Below are 21,131 nucleotides of genomic sequence, written 5' to 3' on the forward strand. Positions count from 1 at the left end.
CTTAGCACAGCACAGCAGGACTTAAGATCTGGTTCATGGCCACTCGTCTTCCACACTCCCCACTCATTCTCCACTAGAGCATTAATGACCTACTTGCAGTTCCCAAGCTTATATGCCTTACCTGCTGTTTCTCGGCTTGTCTACCTGGCAAGCTCTCCTCATCCTCAGGTCTCCGAGCAAATGCTTTTCCTGGACTCATTCAGCCAGGCCGAGGGGCGCTCCAGCTCCAGCCACACTTCAGTTCAAACCCCCATATGGGCAACTGTCTATACCTTTAGGAACTGTGTGCTGCCCTGTTTGTTTCCCCTCTAGATTTTAAGCTGCTTGAGAGCAGGGCTTGTCTTTTCATATTTTTCAGGGACTTCAGGGAATCCATGCTAAGAATGTGATTTTCTGTACATCCAGTAAGTAAATAAATATCCCTTTCTGTCTATGCATAGCCAACCATAAGGAGGCATCTAGGATATGCTTAGAGAATGCGACTTGAGGGCCTAGATGGAGAAGAGTCTGCAGGGAGTGTGGGCTCTGGGCTGGGCTGGCTCCAATCTGAAAGCTTTGGCTCAGGCCCGGTGAGGCAGTGGGCGGTCTGCTCATCTCCTGCTGAAGTCTCAGGCCCTTCCCCTTTTCTTTCTTTTCATCTAAAAAATATATATATTTTATTGATTTTTTACACAGAGGGAGAGGGATAGAGCTAGAAACATCGATGAGAGAGAAACATCGACCAGCTGCCTCCTGCACAGCCCTCACTGGGTTTGTGCCCATAACCAAGGTACATGCCCTTGACCGGAATCAAACCCATGACCTTCCAGTCCGCAGGCCGACGCTCTATCCACTGAGCCAAACCGGTTCCGGCCCCTTCCCCTTTTCACTTGCATAGAACAGAGGTGGACATTTGGCCTGCTTGAAAGCCACATTTGGCCTCAGATGTCTGTTGGGGTAGTAGTGATTGAATTTTAAAAATTATCAACATTTGAAAGTCAGGTTCCACATAAAAATTAGAATTTTTGAAATCTCTTTAAAAATCGGAGGATGTGGCCCTGGCCAGCTTGACTCAGTGGTTAGAGCGTCAACTGGCAGACTGAAGGGTTACAGGTTTGATTCCCAATCAAGGGCATGTACCTCAGATGTAGGTTTGATCCCGGGCCTGAAGTGTGCATTCAGGAGGCAACCAACTGATGTGACTCTCTCACGCCAGTGTTACTCTCTCCCCCCGCCATCTACTCTCTCTAAAAATCAATGAAAAAAATATCCTTGGGTAAGGATTAAAAAAAAAATTAGAGAACGTGGCATTGCCACTTGGCAACAACCTGCTGACATGGAGGGACAGCATTTCATCTGTACAGAAGGTCACCAGGACCCCCACTAGGCTGGTCGAATCAACATGAGTTTGCAACCCTACACTAGCAATGAGGTGGGTGGGGGGTAAGTCAGATGGCCTGCATGAAGTCCTGGCTCTGGCACTTAGTAACTGTATCTTGAGCAAATCATCTACCTAAGTTTCTTCTCCTGTAAAATCAGGACAATGCCTGCTTCATAGGATTCTTGGGTGGGTTGAAGTATGCTTAGTAGGGCTTGTGTTCAGCAAATGGAAGCTGTGATCTGCTGGGATCTGAGAGAGAGAAGATGCAGGATAGACCACACAGGAGCCATCTTGTCACCAATGAACATTTATTGTGTCCACATGTGCACAGCTTTGAACTTGGCGATCACAGAACGCACTGGGGATAGGGGGGTGCGGGGAGGAGGGAAGCAAGGAATCAGGTGTGTGTTGGGGTCCCCTTGGGTTCTTAAGAATGGTAGTCCCTGCTGGAGCCGCCAGTCGCGTCTCTCTGCAGAAAGGAGTCATAAGCCGGGGTGGGATTTAAAGCCAGGCACCACGATGGCAATGGGGTGCAATCACTAGGGAAACATGCAGTTTCTGGGAAAGTGTCCCTCCCAGCCAGGCCGGACGGCACCAGCGGGACAGAAATCAGATGCTCAGGTGTCCAAGCAGATAAGGACAAGCAAAATAAATACCCCCCCAACCCTCATCATCACTCTGCTGCAACATGACACAAAAGCTTAGAGACCAGGACCCAAGGGCTTCTCAGTCCCCTCAAGGAAGCTCAGGTGGAAGGTTTGCCCCCTCCAGGCCTGTCTGCCCAGATTTCCTTAAACAGACGGGGCATTTCTGACCCTGGGTCACTGAGGTTGATAGGAAAAACTGCAATGTCAATGGCCTGAACCTGCTCTCTGCCCAAAGGGCCAAGGGCAAGAATAAAATGGCCAAGTTAAAGGATATGGACCTGGGAGGCCAGAGGGGCACCACAGCTTAGAGGAGCCCACACCCTGGCCGGCAGGGCATATGGGTTGAAGCAGCCAGCTCCTGCCAGCCCTGACACACCCTGGGGCCTCCGTCCTACGGGGGAGCCAGACATTGGGCACAATGACAGCTAGTGCCCCCTTCCTGGGGGCTGCTCCAATCTTCCCCGTCCTGACGGGGACAGCCGCGCTGGTTTCCAAGACAACCCCTGCCCCTGAGAGGCCCCAGGGGGCGGGACGCAGTTCCTTACACTTGAAGGGTGGGCACCATGCCCTTGCCCTTGAAAAAGCCAGAAAGCTGGGGTGTTTGAGGGGGGAGTTTGGGGAGGGGAATTCAGTTTGGGGGCTTCAGGGAAGAGGCCTCCTCCCTCCTTCCCTCACTGCCCACCCCCAGGTCTGACCCCAGTGGAAACCCCTCATGGCTCTGACAGGCATTGCTCCAGGGCAGCCATGCGGTAGTGGCTGGCTGTCTCCTCACCCGCCTGCAGCCTCATGGCCTCCCGGCACAGCCGGTTGGCCCGTGCCAACTCCACCAGGACACCCTGATAGGCGGCAACCATCTCAGGCTTGACGGAGGTGGGGCTGACACTGCCGAGCAGCTGGAGCAGCTCCTGTGGCCAGCGGGAGCGCAGGGCAGCGGGGGCCAGCCAGGGCAGCAGTGGCACGCAGCCAGTGAAGGCCTGCATGCCCAGGAACCAGAGCTCCTGCAGGTCGGCCCAGATGCCCTCATAGTCAGGGGACAGGGCCAGCACTGCCTGGTCTGAGCCAGGGGTGGCCCGTGCCACGTGGGACTGGGACAGAAAGAGGATGGCGGCCGCGAAGAAACCTCTGGATGCTGGTGTTCCCTGGAGAGCTGGAAGGCAAGGGAGCGGGGGCATTAACCAGAGGGGCCAGCTGCTTTGCCAGCTTTTACTTTCCCTTTCTATGTGGGCACTCAAGGAGCGAAGCATAGCCTGGCGTGAACCTTCCTGGGTTCAAGCCCCGCCTTTGATTTCACTGTGTGACTTCGAGTGATTCACTTTTCTGGGTTTTTTGTTTCTTCATTTGTAAAATGGGACCTACAGGAGTACTATAGTCTTAAGTATCTGCTGTGAGAATGAAATGGAATAATCTTGGTGCACTCCACCTCAGGGTCAGACCTTCCTATAGCCTGAGTAGTGACAGGAGCGCTGCTGGGCCTAGGGCTTCTCCATAGGCTGAGGTAGTTGCACCAATTTGATTCTTAGGCCAGAAGAGGGCGCCAGAGGGGACCGGGAGCTTGTGACCTAGCTTTGTTTATCTGCTGGGCTGGGGGTCACCCCTGCACTGCAGACTCTCTCCCAGGGGCTGTTATTCTAGCCTGGTGGCATTTGTGAGTGAACCAGCACTGGGGCTCTGCTCAGGGCCTGTGGTGGTGATGCCTGGGACTGAGGGAGTCCAGAGCTAGAGAGCAGGGGGGCTCCTTGTCCTATCGCTGGGTACCCCTTGGGATTCTCATAGGGAACAGAGGCAGCTGAGGGTACAGGCTCAGTACACCCTGTTTCCAGGCATCTGCTCAGCTCTTCCAACCTGACAGATGGGGCACAGGGAACAGGCAGAGACAGAGGGACCTAAGCAGACACCCACGGCCAAAGTGGGAGACACAAAGGGCTGGTAGGGGCTGCCCCTCCCCCCGCACACAGCCAGAGTAAAGCAGGGTTGGGGAGAGGGTATGTGCAGAGGAGCACCAAGCACTGAAGCTTGTCACAAGGGAGGTGAAGTGCCAGGCAGAGAAAAACCTCAATGGAGAGGAGTCAGGTTTCTGACTCAAGGCTTGGGGGTGGCTCCACCTTGAAAACACTGGATTCCGATTCCTTGGGCTGCTGGATTTCTGAGTAGGCCTGTACTTACACCCACCTAGACCTTGCCTTAAAAGTCTTCAGAAAGAAGAGAATATTATCATTTTGCGAAGAAGGATAGGGTGGGGTTGGGGATGGAGGCATCATAGAACGTTCCTCTGACTGGAAAATTCTGTAAAACCCTTTTCTGAGAATGGTGGCATGTCCAGTGGCGGGCAGGTCCACCCAGCCGTCTGCCTCCATCCATCAGGACTGGGTCCCGGGACTTACCTGGAGAGGTGCTCAGGAGCCGGGCCATGAGGAGGCCCAGGGTGGCCACGTTGGCGGCGAGAAGCAGCCTCCCCTGCTGCTGCACTAGTGCAGGCAGCGACGTCATCAGGGTGTTCATCAGAGATGTGAAGCAGGCATCTCGCCTGGGAAGAAAGGGAAGTAAAGTGGGGGTTGGGGGAGAGTTGATAAGAGTCAGACCAAACCCTGGGAAGACTTGGGATCCTGGGGTCTCGGTTTCACCAGGCCAAGGATTTGGCAAAAAATTAGGCAGCAGGGTGGAGAGTTCATTTGGGCTCCGTTCATGGCACCTGGGTTATGACTAGAACGGGCAGATGTGCCCAGAGGGATTCCAGAGATGCCACATAACTGTGTGTGTGTGGCTCAGTATATTCTGAGACCAACGCACACCACTAACAGGAACACATGGGCACAGGGAAGCTAAGTAGATGGAAGTTTGGGTGAGTGTGAGCAGTACCCCCGTTGCCTCCTCCAACCTCCTCCCCGGCCTCACTTGATCAGTCCCGGTGCGGTGACCACGAGGTTGAGGAAGATGTGGCAGCAGGTCTGCAGGCCGATCTCCACGCTGTCGGGCAGCACTGAGGTGTCATGGCCAGGGGATGTGAGTTCCCACTGCTGCAGGAAATACTTGCACAGAAGCGAGGGTGCCCCCTCCTTAATCAGGATCTCCCGTGGCCCATCTTCAACTGTCAGGTGGCACCAGCCGGGCAGAAGGAGCCTGGGGATATGACAGGGACAGATGTGTGAGGAGTGGGGAGAGATTCCCTTTTTGGGAGCACCCCCCCCGCCCCCCCTTAAGAGAAATGGAGGTAGGGGAGGAGGATACGTCTTCACAGATACCGCAGAAAAAGTACAAGCTTTGGAGACGCACAGGCCTAGCTCACACTGGGGCTCTGCCACATGGTGTGAGTGAGTCTCACTTTTCTCATCCTGAAGATGCAGATGGGTCTGATGTCACAGATTTGCTCGGTGGATGTAATGAGATCATTTTTTTTTTTTGGGGGGGGGGGGGTAAAGAGTATAGAAAAATGCCTGGCATAATATTCAATAAGCAAGAGTTCTCTCCTAATAGAGCAATCTGGGGTTGACAAGTGAGACTTGGCAGGCCAGGAGTCCTGTGGGAACAAGCCTGCGCAGACAAACAGAAACAATGCTCAAGGCACTCAATCTCCAGGCAGGAAGTGATGGCTGGAGAGGAGGAGTCCATGTGCTGCCCTTTTCTTTAAAACAGTCTGGCTGGACAGGAGGGCAACTGCACACTCACCGGAGAGCATCCCCTGGCCAGGAGGGCCCTGGAGTGGTGGGGGAGATGGCCAGGTTGGCCACCTGCTGAGAGAGGTCATTGGCTTCCTCAGCCTCCTCGTAGAGGGTCTTGGCATAGCGAACGAGGAAGGGCAGCAGTTGGCAGACCTCCTTGCGCAGGGATGAGGTCTCCTCGGCCAGCCAGGCACCCAGGATCCGCACCGAGGCAAACACAAAGGGCTCCTTCTGCTTCTCCGGCCCCACCTGTAGCCACAGGACCCCCCTTGAGATGGAGCAGGATCCCTGCCTGGACGGCATGCCAGCCAGCTTTGGAGTAACAGCCAGAAGGGAATTATAGTCTAGGCCCTCAAGGCATGTCTGCTGAGCCAACTGGATAACAGATGTCATGTCCTTGTCCTTGCTGGGACTCACCTAGTATTTCCCTTGACCTGACACCTCTGAAGTACCTCAGGGCTAGAAGGAATCTTGGAGGTCCAGAGCTAAGTAAACCCTGCCTCTGTAGCAGCTCTGAACGGGGAGGAGTTAGCTGAACTTCCACAGAGAGCAGGGACCAGGCAGCCTTGCCCCTTTTCCCTATGGGGTTTCAGGTTTGTACGTGCATGTGTGTAAAACAATGCTACAGACTGAGCAGAACAGACTGCTTCAATTGTGTGTGTGTGTGTGTGTGTGTGTACTGGGGGGAGAGGTGGGAGTGGGAGGTTACTGTGTTATGTGCGCATGTGTGTACTGTGATGTGAGTGCACATATGGTGTGTGGTAGGGTGCTTGTGTGGAGGCACAGGGAGGGAGAGAGAGGAAGGCTCGGTCACACACTGCATCCAAGGGTGCTGCAGGATCAGCCCTCGGTAAGAGCAACTTCACTGTTTCCCCATCCCACGGAGGGCCAGGAGTTTTACTTTCCCCTTCCCCATGCCTCTTTCCCGCGGCCCTCCCCCCCCCCCCCCCCCCCCCGCCCCGGTGGGTTCCCTCTGGGGGTGACTGCACCCTCACCTGCTGCAGGTAGTGGATGACAGCCCCGATGGCCTCCTTCATGATGCTCACAAGCTGCACCTTCTGTGGCTCCTTAAGCAGTGACTGCTCACAGCGGGTGCATTCCTGGATCCCCAACTCCATGAGGGCATAGCAGGCAGTCACCACATCCTCTTTTACCTCTGAGCCTGTCTCCTCCAGTGCCAGCCGCACCTCCACGCAGGCTAGATTCACCAGCAGGGCCAGGAACTTGCTCCCGGAGCTGCCCGCCGGGATCCAAGTGGAGCCACAGGCGTGCGCCAGACGGGCTGCCAGCTTTAGTGCTGGGTTGCGCTGCCAGGAGCTCAGCTTGCTGCCGAGGATGCGTGCCAGCCCGGCCTGCAGATCCCGGAGGCATTCAGAGGGCACGGTTGTCGTCGGGGGCAGAAAGAGAGGCAGCAGTTGGCAGAGCTCAAACTTGCTGGCATCTTCGGCTTTCTGGAAATCTTCACTGAGGCCCCGCAACACCGCCAGCAGGTCAGGCTCCGCCTCCTTCCAGCACTGTGTCTCCGCAGCGGCCAGCAGCCCCACCAGCAGTGCCAGGGCTTGGTCAAAGCCGTAGCCGTGCCCCAGGTATGCCTGACACAGGGCAGACACAGTGCCACCGGCAATGAGGTGCCGGGGCCCACGGGGTGTACCTGCCACAGCCGTCAGGCATTGGTAGGTGTCATCGATCATGGACCGGCGGGCAGCATCGTCAGGGTCCCCCCTAGCTGTGAGGAAGGTGCCAAGGATGGGGATTTTGTTTAGGACCTGGGGGTGGGCGGCCAGTTCGGGATCACTGCAAAAGCAGGCCAGCAGGGCCACACCCAGGGCTCGGAGGACATGGTCGGGGCAGCCATCCGGCGCCTCCTTGGTGGTCAGGAGACGATTGGGGAAGGTGAAGCCCACGGCATCAAAAATCCGCCGCCGAGTTTTGGCATCGATGTCACCTGCTTTGACTGCCTTGGTCACCTGAAGGGGGAGTATGTGCCATCAGCAGGATGAAAGAGGTGGCAAAGACTGTCCCCTTGGTACCCTGGGGGGGTTGACGCTAGCAGGATTAGGTTAGGTAACGGGACTCACTCCGGGATCAGGAAGCCTCCCAGAGATCATTTCAGCCAGCTCCTTCCTTCTCCCTGGAGACAGATAGGTGTGACTTCTAGGACCCCTCATCTATGATTATCTCCGTGGAAGGGAGGTCCAGGCCTCCGCAACTAACTGTTCTGCCATTTCGTCACCTGGTCAGCCAGGCGTTCTTCCTGATGTCTAATCTAGATGCCTACGACCTGAGTTGGAAGGGGCTTAGGGCTCAGTATTTAAAATCCTCCAAGGATGTAGAGTCCCTTCCCGATTGCTCCCTCCAGCAACGTCTCGGCTCCATTCCCGCCACATTCTCAGGGGAAATGGCTCCTGTGTCTCGCCACTCTGCCTGTCAAAACATTTCCCCTTACATTTCACCTAAACACCTCCTCTGCTGCAGTGTCAGCCCTTGACTCCAGAGCCTTCTCCTTGTTGCCATGGCAAACAAGCAGCGGGCTGCGCTCCCTCCTCCCTTCACCCCCCACACACCAACCCCCCTCTTCCCAGCACTGCAGCTTCTGCTCTGCTGTCCCCAGCTTGGGTTTCTCCAACAGGGTTAAGCCCAGAGCCAGTTCCCTTATCCTCAGCCTCCCTACCGCCATGCTGGCCATCCCCCCCTGGGACCCCTTCCCAGTCGCTTCCAGTCCTGCTATTCTTCCCACCTCCAGAACCACCATCCCCAGCACTCAAGTACTCTGCACTAGTTACTACCTGCTGCTGTCACCCTATGAGTCAGCTCCCATCTGCTCTGGGACACCCCAGAGAGCAGACCTAGGCAGCCTCCTCCAAAGCTTCTAGGGCCACAAGCATTATCTCCCCCCCCCCCCTCCCCTTGGCCCCTCTATTCAGTCCAAAGAGGCATCTTGAGTCTACTTTGGTGACTCCAGGGTTGCCAGCACCTCTATATCCTTGGGGACTTGCTGACCCCATTCCTAGGGGGCCCAATCACCCAGCCCTTCCCACCTCCCAATTTTCGGTTAGCTCCTTACTAGCAGCAGGGCTGCAAACTGCTCGCTGTCATTCTTGGCCTCTCGGAGGGCTCCTAGGTAGCGCTCCAGGGTGGGGTTTCGGCCCTCTGCCTGGTTCAGAGCTGGCTCACAATCCGAGGCCATGATGCCCGTCTTGCCCAACTGTGAACACAAGAGGGACTGAGCATCCCTCTGCAGAGGAGGGGCGGGGGCGGGGGCGGGGGCGGGAGTGGAAGATGGAAGGAGGGATTAGCACAGTGGGAGGGATGGGCTCCTCAGGAGTGACCTCCCTGGAAGGGGCTGGACCTTCAAATCTGTAGGCATGAAGGGACCCCGGTCCAAGGTCACCTCCAGAGAGCGGGAACGAAAGGACCATGCATCCTGCTGCTCAGTTGGACAGCTCTCCTCACCCACCTCCTGGGAGCGGGAGGGAGCTGGCCCCACAGCTCCGCTGTCCCCTGGCACCAGAAGCCTAGTTTTATCTGTCTCCGCTAAGGCACACAGGGAGGGAGAGGTGAGGACAGACAGGTAGGAATGGAGACACAGAAGAGTGAAGTTCGATTATCCGTACTCAGACTGACATGAGGGGAAAAGGGCACCCTACGTTTCCTTTCCCCTCCCTTCTTCCAAAAAGGCAGCACAAGCCTCAGCTGAGGATGCTGGGTGCAGAAAACCAAAGGCTTGGAGGCCCCTCTGGGGACCCCACCCCTCCAGCCAGGACTCTCGGTCGCCCCCGCAGGCTCCTTGCCTCCTCTCCTTTCCCTCCCTCGGGCAGCAGCAGCAGCAGCAGCAGCAGCAGCACCAGCAGAATTAACCCCTTGCTCTCCCTCTCCTCGCCCTCCCCGCCTCGCTACCGGCCGTGGATGCCGGCAGGGACCGGAGAAGCAAGAAAGGGTCCCGGGGAGCTCCCAGGACAGCGGAGAATCCAAAAGCCGGATAATCGAAGAGGGGCTGCTGAGATGGGGGGATGAGAAGGGGAGGAGGGCTCCTGGCAGTCACCACCTGTCCGGCCGCAGCCAGGTCACAACACGACATTGATGAAGTCACGACAGGGCGGCGATGAGATCACACTTCACGATGGTGCGGTGATGTCACGGAGATCACGGCAAAACCACAAGGGACAGCCCCCAAAGATGAGAGGGCAAATTAAAAAAAAAAAAAAAGAAAAAAAAGAGAAAAAGCTATATATATTGAAAAGAGCTGTGACAAAATGGAGTCTCGACAGGGCACGATGAAGTCGCGATTATGATGCGATGGAGTCACGATAGGGTCTCCGGGGTGTGTCGGCGTCGATCCGCGCCGGCTCGGAGAGGGCCCCGGCTGGGATGCAGGGGAGGGCCCGGAGGGGGCTGAGCTCACCAGGCTGCGGCCCCGAGCGGCGAAGTCCTCTCCGAGCGAGCGCGCTGCTCCGGGAGCCTGGGGCTGCTGCTCACGCCGCGCTGTCCACTCCCAGCTCCCGGCGGCTGTAGCCCCGCCCCCGGCCCCCCCGCAGCGCTCTGGACCAATCAGAGGCGTCTTCACTCCGGGCGCTGGCCAATAGCACGGAGGGGCGCTAAGCCGTGGCAGGTGCCGCCGCCGCCGCCATCTTGCTTGTGGGTATTGCCCGAGTCCGGGGCCCGGGCGCGCGCAGGGCAGGTGAAGAAGGTGCAGACCGCCTCTGGAGTGCGGGAGGCGACGGCCTGGAGGCTCGGGTTCCTCAGCCCGTAGGTAGTTCTGCCGCCCGGACCTGCCCCTCCTCCCGCCGGCCTCGCGGCTGGAATTGAGTTTCCAGAGGGGGGTAGGGTGGGAGGGCTAGCTGAGCATGAAGAGTGTGTTTCCGGGTTGCGCCCGGAGGTGGGAGGAGGCGGCGTTTCCGGCCGCCGTCGCTGTCCGGGAAGGCTGAGGCGAGAGGGAGCTGCTGGGTGGGACGCCCCTTGCTACCTTCTTCCTCTTCCTCCCCCTCCGGGTGAGGGGAGCGGAGGTGGGGGGCCCCACCCCATGGACCGGGAGGAGGCGGAGGCGCCCGGTAGCCGGGGCCCCGCTGTGTGGCTCTGAGCCCCGGTAGGTGGCCCGAGGAGGCCGGCTGCCGGGCCGAGGACCACGAGCTCATCAGGGGAGGGGCGAGCGGAACGGGCTATTTCTGGGGTGCGCTGCGGGTTGACGAGACCCGGAGGTGGCGCTTCTGGCCCGGCGAGGACTGCCAGCTGCTCCTGGCTCTATAGATACGGAGGTCGGGTCCCACCCAGGCTGCACTCCTCGTCTCAGGCCGGGCCTGGCCTTGCAGCTCCCTCCATCCCCCGAAGGACAGACCGGCTCGGGGCGCCGCGGGCTCGGCCCCCTCGGCTTCTGCAGCCTCGCCCTCAGCTGCTGTCTCAGGTGTTTGGTGTTCCCACCCAGATAGAAAGTTGGTGCAGGTTAAGTAAGGAGGGCGGGGCTGAGCACGACGTGTAAATTACTGTGCGGAAACATGCCTTATCCAAGGCTTGGACTTAGAAAATTATGCCCCACGGAGGGGGTCCCGTGGGGGCTTGCAGGGAGCACGAAGGTGAAATGAAGGAAATCAGGAGAGACCCAGGCAGGATTCCAGGAAAGCTTTGCCCTCCCTCACCTCCTGGTGGTTGTGCCCCACCGACATTAGCGGCAGCAGGTGAAGAGAAATTAGCTGACTAGTGTGCTTTCTTATAGGATTAACAGACTGGAACCTAGAAACAAATTGGATAGACGACCCCCCCCCCCAACCCCCCAACAATCTGTTCATTTCCCCAGCTATTTGGAAAACAATGTCTGCAAATATAAGCAAAGCTATTATTCATGGCAGTCTGTTCTGTAACTTTGTCTCAAATATCTGAGACTTCTTTTTTTTCTTAAAGGGAGCTTTAGTCTTGATTACTCACACCAACTGAATAGGCTGTTCAAACATATCTTATCGCTGTGTACATAAGTGGAGTTCCACGTATGTAGCTGACAGACTGAACTGTGATGCATTCCCCATCAACCTGAAGTATTAAGTAAACATTACCCCCTGCTCTGTCTGAACAGCTGCTGCAACAGAGAGTGCTTTTATTTCGGGTGTACTTGTAACGCCCCAAATGCCAGAACTGTTGCATGCTTTTCTAGATTTTCATTTGTCAAGTATTGTGGGGGTGTGCGTTGTCTCCCCGGGCTGTTATCGTTGATTCTATATAACCAACCATTTGGATCTTGGCGGTGGGTTGTTCCTGCCCTGGTCAGCTAGCCTTCCACTGGACCCAGCAGTGATTTGTGCCTCTTGGCAATTGTACGTTTCATAGAAATGACTGGTTGGGAGTTCATAGCATAGCTCTGCCTCTCTCTGATGCATGATTTGTAAGACACTGTACTTTTAATCAGCTTGCTAATTCAATAGTGTTTATTACTCCCATTTTCAAAACCTATTCATTTACTGCTTCTATTGCCCACCTGTCACGCTGTTATAACAGGTGCTGAGTCACCTTGAGTTTAAAATCCTTTCGTGGTAGACAGAAATTGTTGCTTAAGATACATGCACACACACACACTCTCTCTCCCATTACATCTTAGGAGGCTAGAGACGTTGCTGGACATACTAGTACTTTTAACTTAGGCTCCACTCATTAATCTCTTGAGCATGTCTCTGGTGCACACACCTTTCTGCCACCTTTCCCCTAACATACAATTACAAAACAACTAGAAACAGGAATGATGGAAGTGAATGAGAAAGATGAAGTCCTTCGTATGTTTAAGGCTCAGAGCTTTCTCTTGGTTGGGCTGTATCTTACTTTTGTAGCCGTGTGTGTGTGTGTGTGTGTGTGTGTGTGTGTACGCGCGCACGTGTTTCCTGATAATAGTATTCGACTCAAACACCAACTTTTGGCATAGGGGATAACTCTCCAACCAGCTGAGCTATATAGGCCAGGGCTTGGACAGAAAGTTTTTGAATGGCTTCTTCAGAACTTGATCAGCTCTAATGTTGACAAGATTTATATAATTATATGATATAGGGAAGTTGTGTAATACAGAAGAAACTGATGGAAAATCACGTTTTCCTCCTGAAAGGGACATAAGTTAAATAGCCCCTAGATTCTAGAGTAGCCAGCACAATATCTGGCACACAGTAGGGGCTTGGTAAATATTTGTTGAATGTATGAATTCAAGTCAGGAATTACAAATGATTCTAGGGGTCAGGGAGGTGACATTGAAGTATACATTGGATAAAATTTTAAGATAATAGAGGTGGGGCAGTAGCAAACTGGAGAGTATATGCCCTGCCTAAAGATCATCACATTAAATTAAAAAAAAACAAAACCCAAAACATGGTTACATAAAACCTTCAGGTCCAATCTCATCATTTCATAGATAAGAAAGTGTATTGGTCAAAGCCACAAAGCTGTTAGCAAGAACTGGTACTGAAACAGATCTTTTTTTCAGGCTGGTATTCTTTCCATTCTCCCACATAGTTGATTTACAGTTAGACTAGAAAATAATGGAATACAAGGTGTTTCTGTTTTACAGTGGATTCATTTCTCATCACTTGCTATCTTTTTATCCTGATAATTATAGGCTATGTCAAAGCTTAGGTTTAAAATTTATGGGCAGAGTTGAGCAGTGAAAGACAAACTTGAAATTTTCCTTCCCTCTAATTTATCATGTTCTCTAGCATGCCACATTTCTAGGAATCAATTATTAATTACTTGGCATATTATTTCTTCTTTCTTTCTTTCTAGTGGACTGGTTCTGCCTATCTGGAAGGCAATGGAGAAGAAGCTGGGAGTCAAGCCAAGTTCTGCTTCCTGGATTTTATCAGGATTTTGTTGGCAGACATCTGTGAAGTGGTTGAGAAGCCTGCATCTGTTTTATATTTGCTTCTGCTTCAGTGTGCTGTGCTTGTCAACAGGTACCATTTTCTTTATAGATTTATTAATGTTTTTAAAAAAGGGTATTTTGTGTGAGTCCTTCAGTTCATTTTAAAGACTATATAGGGAAATTGGTAAACAGAAGGAGGCAGAAAAGCAGTGTGCTAATTGACAGAAACAGGCTATTGGTGGACACTTAGTTGGAATTATTTGTTTTGTTTTGGCACTAACAATTAAATTGGGTTCTTTCTCATATAAGAGAATTGGCACAGTCATTTGGAGATCTGTTGAGGTGTAATGAAAAGAGAAAAGTTTCAAAGTTGGACATACCTGACACCTGGACTTAGAGCTGGGTATTTCCACTTAATAATAATAAAACTTTGAGCAAATTACCTGTTGTCTATAAGGAAGGTAAGACCGACCTCATAGTTTGATTTGAGAGATAACATAATTAAATAGTATTCTATAGCATCTGAACATAGGTGCTTAGTAAATGATACTTTGCTTCCTTTCCTAAAAGGATCAATGTCACAGGAAGAATGTGTTCCTTGCTTTCCCCATAGAAAGGGCTTTTTCTGATAGATTTCATAAAGTATGTCCTCCTCCTAGAGATTATTTCACCAGCTTAGAGCGTCTTGCCAGAAAAGAGTGCCAAGAAAGCTAGATTCCGTTCTTTTTTTCTTCCTTTCCCCTTCAGTTTATTTGTTGACATTGTTTCTTTCAGAGTATGAAATGTGAGAAAAAAGCAATTTGAGAAAGACTCCTGAGTATGCTGCCATTCTAGGTAGTGACCAAAAAAGGCTTCTGTTGTAGAGACCACTGTCTGGGATAACTAATCAGCCTTTTGCTCCTTTAATTACAAAGGCTTCTATTGCTTTCCTAAAGGAATCGGTGGTCAGGATCTTGAGACTCAAGTTATTGCTGTATTTAGCAATTTCAGTAACATCAACTTCATGGTTTTTGTTGTCTTGCAGAGGTGGTTGATGATTGCATAATTATCGCAATGGAAATTGCAGTTGACAGAAAGCTGACCTAAATGTTTTTTACCTAGATGATGCTTTGCTGGGATAGCTATTTCAGGCTAACATTTTATGTAAGATCATTTGAATTAAATAAGTTACTGATTTGGCACCATCAGAGTGGGAAAACCACATTTTTTGGAATGTACTTATAGTATTCAAAACCCCTGGTTACAAACCTTACATATCTTATCTCATTTAATTCTTAGGATAAGCCTAAAACCAGTAGCTTTATTCTCATTTTATAGATAAGGAAATTGAGGCCAACTGACTTGACTAGGATCACATAGCAAGAACATGATAAAGCCAGGATCCTAAACCCAGGTTTGTCTGCTCTAAAGCCTATGTTCTTTTTCGATGCAACTGTACCTTCTAACTACAGGTGATCTTTTGGAGGACCAAAGACAATGATATTTGAGGGATTCCAAGTATAGAGGAGGAAGAAGCATTTCCTAGTTTTTCTGTATTTTTTTGGCTAATACTTGATTAGACATTGTACTGTGGGCTCCTTGGGTTAGTCTTAATATTCCTGAGCTGGGTGCTTAAAAACAGCATCCTAGTGAGCAGATTGAGTATTAAGGTACAAGTTGGTATTGCTAGGAGTGGTTCTAGTGGGGATTAAATAGTACTACTTGTGTTTTAGGAAAGTTTGGAATTTTTACCATGAAAGAACCAAGAATCAGGTGTGTTCAAACTGAGTGATCATGCAAGCAACACATGAGAAATTTGTTATATATTTTTATTTATCAGATCTCTTTCTCATCATTTTTGAAAAAAATACAATATCCTAGTAGAAAAAACTGAATAAAGGACATAAACAGAGAATAACATAAGTAAGAAATTAAAATGACTTATAAACATTTAAAACATGTTCATTCTCATTACTAACACAGATTAAAGGGACATAATTTTTAATCCATCATATTGATGAAAATGAATGTAAAAATATATAGCGGTGCCAAGGGGTGATGTGGTTGCCCTTATATTGTGCTTGGGAATTTGAACAGAGAGTTTTTTGACATATATATATATATATATATATATATATATATATATATATACATATATTTATATTTATATTTATATTTATATTTATATTTATATTTATATTGAGATATAATTCCAGAACATTTCTTTAAACCTCCCTCTGCTAAAAGAAACCCAAGACTAATTAGCAGTCACTTTCTATTCCTCCCTCTTCCTAGCTTCTGGAAACCACTAATCTATTTTCTGACTTTGAATTTGCCTATTCTGGATATTTCATATAAATGAATTCATACACTATGTAATCTTTTATGTCTGGCTTCTTTCACTTAGCATGATGTTTTCAAGGTTCATTCATTCATGTTGTAGCATGTATCAGTACTTCATCCCTTTTCATGGCTGAATGATATATCATATTCTGTTTATATACCTAGGAGTGGAATTGCTGGATCATATGGGAATTCTTTAACTTTTTGTTTTCTACAGCACCTGCACCATTTTACATTTACACCAGCAATATATGAGGGTTCCAGTTTCCCTCTGTCCCCACTAACACTTGTTATTGTCTGTCTTTTTTATTACAGTACATGATGTTACTGAAGTTTAGAAAAATCAGGGAGGGCTTCATGGAGGAAATAGAACTTGGCTTATGCATAATACACATCCAATTTGCAGATAGACAAACAGTCACAGTAAGAAACAAAGACTGGTAAAATAACCAGATGGGTACAAATTATTCTTTTGTTCACTTTTTCAAAGTTACATATTTGTTCAACTAATATTTATTGAGCTAGACATGTTCTTTGTGAGGAATCTCTAGCCAGTTCCCTGACTTAGTCTTTCTTCCCAGCCAGTGAAGCTTTCTGAATGCGGATAGAACACACCAGACATCTAATGAGGTCTGGCTTCTGCTCAAACCTAGGTTTTTGCCAAGGTAACCAGTGACTTTCTAGTTGGAGACCTTTAGGTGTGTTTTTTTAACATATACATTTTTATTGATTTTAGAGAGGGAGAGAGAGAAATAGAAACATTGATGATGAGTCATCAATCAGCTGCCTCCTGCACTCCTCCCACTTGGGATTGAACCCGCAACTCAGGCATGTGCCCTGACAGGGAATCAAACCATAATCTCCTGGTTCATAGGTCAGCGTGCAACCACTGAGCCACGCTGGCTAGGCAGACCTTTAGTTTTTATTGTAGTTAACATCTCTGCTGCATTGCATACTTCTTTCTTGTGACTTTCCTTGGTTACCTTAAGTTATATACCAGACTTTACTTTGTTCTCCTTCCTGCTAATGCATTAAGCTTTCTAATTATTCTTCCTTCACTCCCTTCTTAGCTTGTCCCTTAAATGTTTTGTTCTTCGTGGTTCTGGTTCTACCCTTTTTTGTCTCATTTTTGTGTGCTCTCTCTGGGCAATCTTATTTCCCCCAATTATAACCTATGTGCCCACTACTCTCATATCTGTAACTGTTCATTCACTTCTGTCTGGGTTACAAACCATTTTGCCATTTCTATGTTATACATCTGCAATTGAATGTTTCAGCTACCTCTAACATTTTTTTTTTCAGTTTTTTATTTTTGCCCTGACTGGTTTAGCTCAGTGGATAGAGCATTGGCCTGTGGACTGATTCGGTCAAGGGCATATACCTTGGTTGCAGGCACACCCCCAGTGGGAGGTGTGCAGGAGGTGGCTGATTGATGTTTTTCACTCATCGATGTTTCTGACTCTCTGTCCCTCTCTCTTCCTCTCTGTAAAAAAATCAATAAAATATATTTTTTAAAAATATTTTTATTTTTACTGATTTCAGAAAGGAAGGGAGAGGGAGATAGAAATATCAATGCTGGGAGAGAATAATTAATTGGCTGTCTCCTGCATGCCTCTTGCTGGGGATCAAGCCTGCAACCCAGGCATGTGCCCTGACTTGGAATTGAACAATGTGACCTTCTAGTTCATAGGTCATTGTTCAACCACTGAGCCACACCGACTGGGCACCTCCAACTTAATATATGAAAATTGAACCCATGATCGTTTAGCCCTCTTCCTTCTTTTTTTATCCCTTACAACCATGAAAAGATCACCTTCATTCATATTCTGAGGTAGAAATCCCTATATCATTCTATACTCCTTTCTCTCCTCCACTTTCAAATCACTGTTTGAGGAGTACCATCTCATGTTTCCAGGCAGAGTGTTCCATTTCTCTGCATGTGCTGTTATCATTCTGCCTGATGTACTCTGAATCAGGTAAACATAAAGCTCCTTTGTAATGCTTTCCCTGGGTATCCTCAGTTGAACTGTTCTTTACTGTTCTCATATAGTGTCTGTACATCTCTGCCACATTGTACTGTGGGTTTCAGACTTTTAAAGAGAGGTCTGAGTAGGTCTTGCTCGAGTGTGACCTACTCTAAGGTGAAGCTTTCCTGGTGTTTGCTGATCTGCAGTGTTAATGTGATTTCTTTGCTCTTGCAGAGCTGGAATTCCAAAATGCTTCTGCCTTCTTCCCCCAGCACTGCATGATTTCTGGTGATTCTGTTTCCCTCTCAGCCTGTACCATCTACATCTAATAAACCTCAGTGGTCTTGCCCTCTGCCTTTACATCCTATCCCTCAGCCTGGTGGTAGTGGACCCTCCCAATGGACTTTTGGGGTCCTGCCCCTTCTTTTCACAGTTCCTTCCTCTTCATTGTCTTACCACTCAGATTCTAGGCAAACTCAGATGTCTGCCTCTTCGTCTCCGTGAAGCCCCTGCTCTGTTTTGGTTCCAGCTTTCTGTGCCCTGGTTGGGAAGTTGTTCCCCACAGAGAAATGGGCAATTGTAGGGCTCACTTCAAGTGTCCCTTATTTTGAGGGTTATTGCCTTGCACTGCCTCTTATCTCCTGAAAACAGTTTTCTTGTATATTCTGCCCAGTTTTATAATAGATGGTGAGTCTTGTACTAGTTACTCTGTCATGGTTGTGAGTAGAAGTCTGATTATGTATCTGCTTCATGAAACTGTCTTATTCATGAAACATGGCAAGCATCTGGCACATAGTAGATAACAATAAAGGTTTGCTCGTTTAGCTTAAAGATAATGCTGGAATAGCACTGTATTGGAATACACATGTTATGGAGAATCATTCTTTCCTATTCTGGTTTTCAGTCTTAGCCCATTAATTAAGGACATTTCACTTCCTCCGAGGGAATAATATTTGGAAGGAAAGTCGTCTTTTTCCTACCCTTTCTCTGGCTATCGTCATGAATGGAAGACTGATTTTCCTGATTGGTGAATTTGGAAAAGAGTCCTGTTGTATGAAATGACCAGTCTTCAGGATTTGTATGTGTTTTCTCCCTGCATGTTCTAACTAGTTTGTCCATGGTAGGACAGCCTGCATTTGTCCAATTGGTTCAATTTCATTCTGCATAGGAAAGTATTAGAAAGCCCATTGTGATTGTACATCTAAGCTATGTTCTCCAGTCACCTTATCACTTCTTATAATGATGATATTTTGATCTCTGTCTACCTCTTACTGCATGTTTTATTTTTTAATTAGTCCCAATCTCTGGGTGGAAGATAATAATTATCACGCTCAAACCCCACAGAGACTACAGATGGGACAAAAACAGCTCCTAGTTGGGCAAGAAGTCTTTTCCCACTAATTCTCATTTTGATCTCATAACTGCTTATATTTGCCCCTTGGCAGACAGAAGGCACCTTCTTTGTACCTGCCCTTTGATTGTACTCTGAGGGCTGTAGCCCCTGTTGTACCAGTCAGACCAAGTGGTGTCATTTTCTTTTAAGAGAATAATATATTTTGATCATGCATTGGTCTTATCTTCAAGAAAAAAGCATTTTCAGGGGACTTTTTAGGTGGCATTATATCTCTGCTCTTCTTGTATCTGCTGGGCACCTAATTTAAGGTGAATGACTAATGGAATATGTCTCACAGCAATGAGCCTTCAGCAGGAACTTTCTCTTGCCAAACTGTCCTATATTCTTAACTACATTGCAGTATAGGGAGGTAATAAATTATTAATCCTAAATCTGTCTCCTCAGATTGTAGGATAATGACTTGAGTACATGGCAGGTGGAGGAAGGTAGAGTGTTCTGGTTGTTAACACAAACTATGCAAGCTTTTTTATTCTAAAAGTCAGCATTTGAGTAAGTCAGTGGTATCTTATTATATCACAATTTAATTGCGCTAAGTAAGACCAGTCAGAATCCTCTAAAGTTACCCTCTCTCCCAGTGAAATGAATAATTGTCTCTTCTTTGAATACTTTTTAGTAAAAAATAATCATCTTAAGTCCTTATCTCTATCTTGGAAAACTGTTGTTTTGGTGGGTTCTTTTTGCCTTTTAGAAACATTGCAAATACATTTCCAAACAAAGTAAAGAGAGATAAGAAAATGACATAATTGGCCAGTAAATCCAATTTAACTTAAAAATTTTCTTACGTTGACTTTCCTCAGGAAATTCTCAAGGGGGAAAATAATAATATAGTGGAGGAGCTTATAACAAAATAACAATTGCAGGGCCAAAGCAAGGCCTTTTGGCTTATTTTGGAGATTGTATAAAAATCTTACTAACTGGAACAGCTTCCAATTCAAGGCATTATTATGTGGAATTGGCCAGAACATGACCAAGAACTATGTGTCTGGTTAGTGTTTGGACATTTTTTTCTCAGCTGAGTAGTATGAAAAAATTGGGTCAAAAAGCATAGCTTTTGGGTTAGGGCCTGCATTTTGAACTTTCTTTCTGATCCTTTATCCAAGATCTTCCTTTAAAAAAGTCAGCCTATGTTGTTAGCATCCTTTAGACAGTTCCTGACAGTATTGGATTAGTTTTAGAGAGAAGTTAAGGATTGATCTTGATCACCTACCTATTCATCAACTAAGCAAGAGGCAGAAGGCACTCAGGAGTCAGACAAGCCTGAATGTGAGTCCTGTTCTATTATACTAGACGCAGGGGTCCTCAAACTTTTTAAAGTGGGGGCCAGATCACGGTCCCTCAGAGAGCTGGAGGGCCGGACTATATGAACTACTAATTCCTACTGTAACACCTCGGCTGCGCTCACTGCCCAAAAAACTTGGCGAGCCGGATCAGACTCCTCTGCGGGCCGCATGTGGCCCGCGGGCCGTAGTTTGAAGACCCCTGTCTAGAGGCCCGTTGCACATAGATTTGTGCAATAGGCCTTCCTTCCCTGACTGCCAGCACTGGTTTTCCTCTGGCAACTAGGACCCAGGCCTTTGCTCTGGCCACTGCCTCCATCTTCGCTCCAGCTGGAGCCTTCAGTCTTCTCTGCTCCAGCTGGAGTGCCACTCCTGAAGCTCCCTCCTCCCTGCCCCACCCAGCCACTCTGTGCCTGTGTATGCAAATTAACCTGCCACATTTGTTGGGTTAATTTGCATACCCACTCCTGATTGGCTGGTGGGCATCATGGAGTTATGGTCAATTTGCATCTCTCTCCCTCTCTCTCTCTCTCTCTCTCTCTCTCTCTCTCTCTCTCCCTCTCCCTCTCTCTCCCCCCCCCCTCTTTTTAGTATAGATACTGGTTAGTGTTCCTGAAGCCCACCTTTCATCAGTTTCCTTATCTACAAAATGGGAATGACAGTGCC

General features: G+C 49.1%; 2 protein-coding genes across 12 annotated transcripts in view; one reads left to right on the forward strand and one right to left on the reverse strand.

The window, feature by feature from the left end:
* Positions 1-1,651: 1,651 nt before the first annotated feature.
* On the reverse strand, positions 1,652-10,197 carry NCDN (neurochondrin). Of its 5 annotated transcripts, none has more exons than XM_084872012.1 (8): positions 10,066-10,159; positions 9,709-9,776; positions 8,728-8,868; positions 6,659-7,630; positions 5,671-5,912; positions 4,900-5,124; positions 4,389-4,531; positions 1,652-3,154 (listed from the first exon to the last, which is right to left on the reverse strand). In XM_084872012.1, the coding sequence occupies exons 2-8, from the start codon at positions 9,739-9,741 to the stop codon at positions 2,718-2,720; spliced, it is 2,193 nt and encodes a 730-aa protein (XP_084728138.1). In that variant the 5' UTR covers positions 9,742-9,776; positions 10,066-10,159; the 3' UTR covers positions 1,652-2,717. The 5 variants fall into 5 exon arrangements, with proteins under 5 accessions (XP_084728138.1, XP_084728141.1, XP_084728139.1 ...); XM_084872015.1 differs by lacking the exon at positions 9,709-9,776 and adding an exon at positions 7,742-7,794 and having other exon boundaries at positions 10,066-10,136; XM_084872013.1 differs by lacking the exon at positions 9,709-9,776 and having other exon boundaries at positions 10,066-10,197.
* A 93-nt stretch (positions 10,198-10,290) lies between these two features.
* Positions 10,291-21,131, forward strand: part of KIAA0319L (KIAA0319 like) — a 99,020-nt gene continuing 88,179 nt past the window's right edge. Inside the window, exons 1-2 of one of the 7 annotated variants that reach the window (XM_084872001.1) lie at positions 10,291-10,409; positions 13,407-13,576. In XM_084872001.1, coding sequence (XP_084728127.1) covers positions 13,435-13,576 — 142 coding nt within the window. In that variant the 5' untranslated portion in view covers positions 10,291-10,409; positions 13,407-13,434. Of the gene's footprint in view, positions 10,414-10,530; positions 10,747-11,040; positions 11,062-13,406; positions 13,577-21,131 lie in introns of those variants that run through there. The other 6 variants (XM_084871998.1, XM_084872002.1, XM_084871999.1 and 3 more) reach the window with 6 other exon arrangements.

This window comes from Pipistrellus hanaki (assembly GCF_964339955.1).
Source record: "Pipistrellus hanaki genome assembly, chromosome: 2".
In the NCBI taxonomy this organism is placed as follows: Eukaryota; Metazoa; Chordata; class Mammalia; order Chiroptera; family Vespertilionidae; genus Pipistrellus; species Pipistrellus hanaki.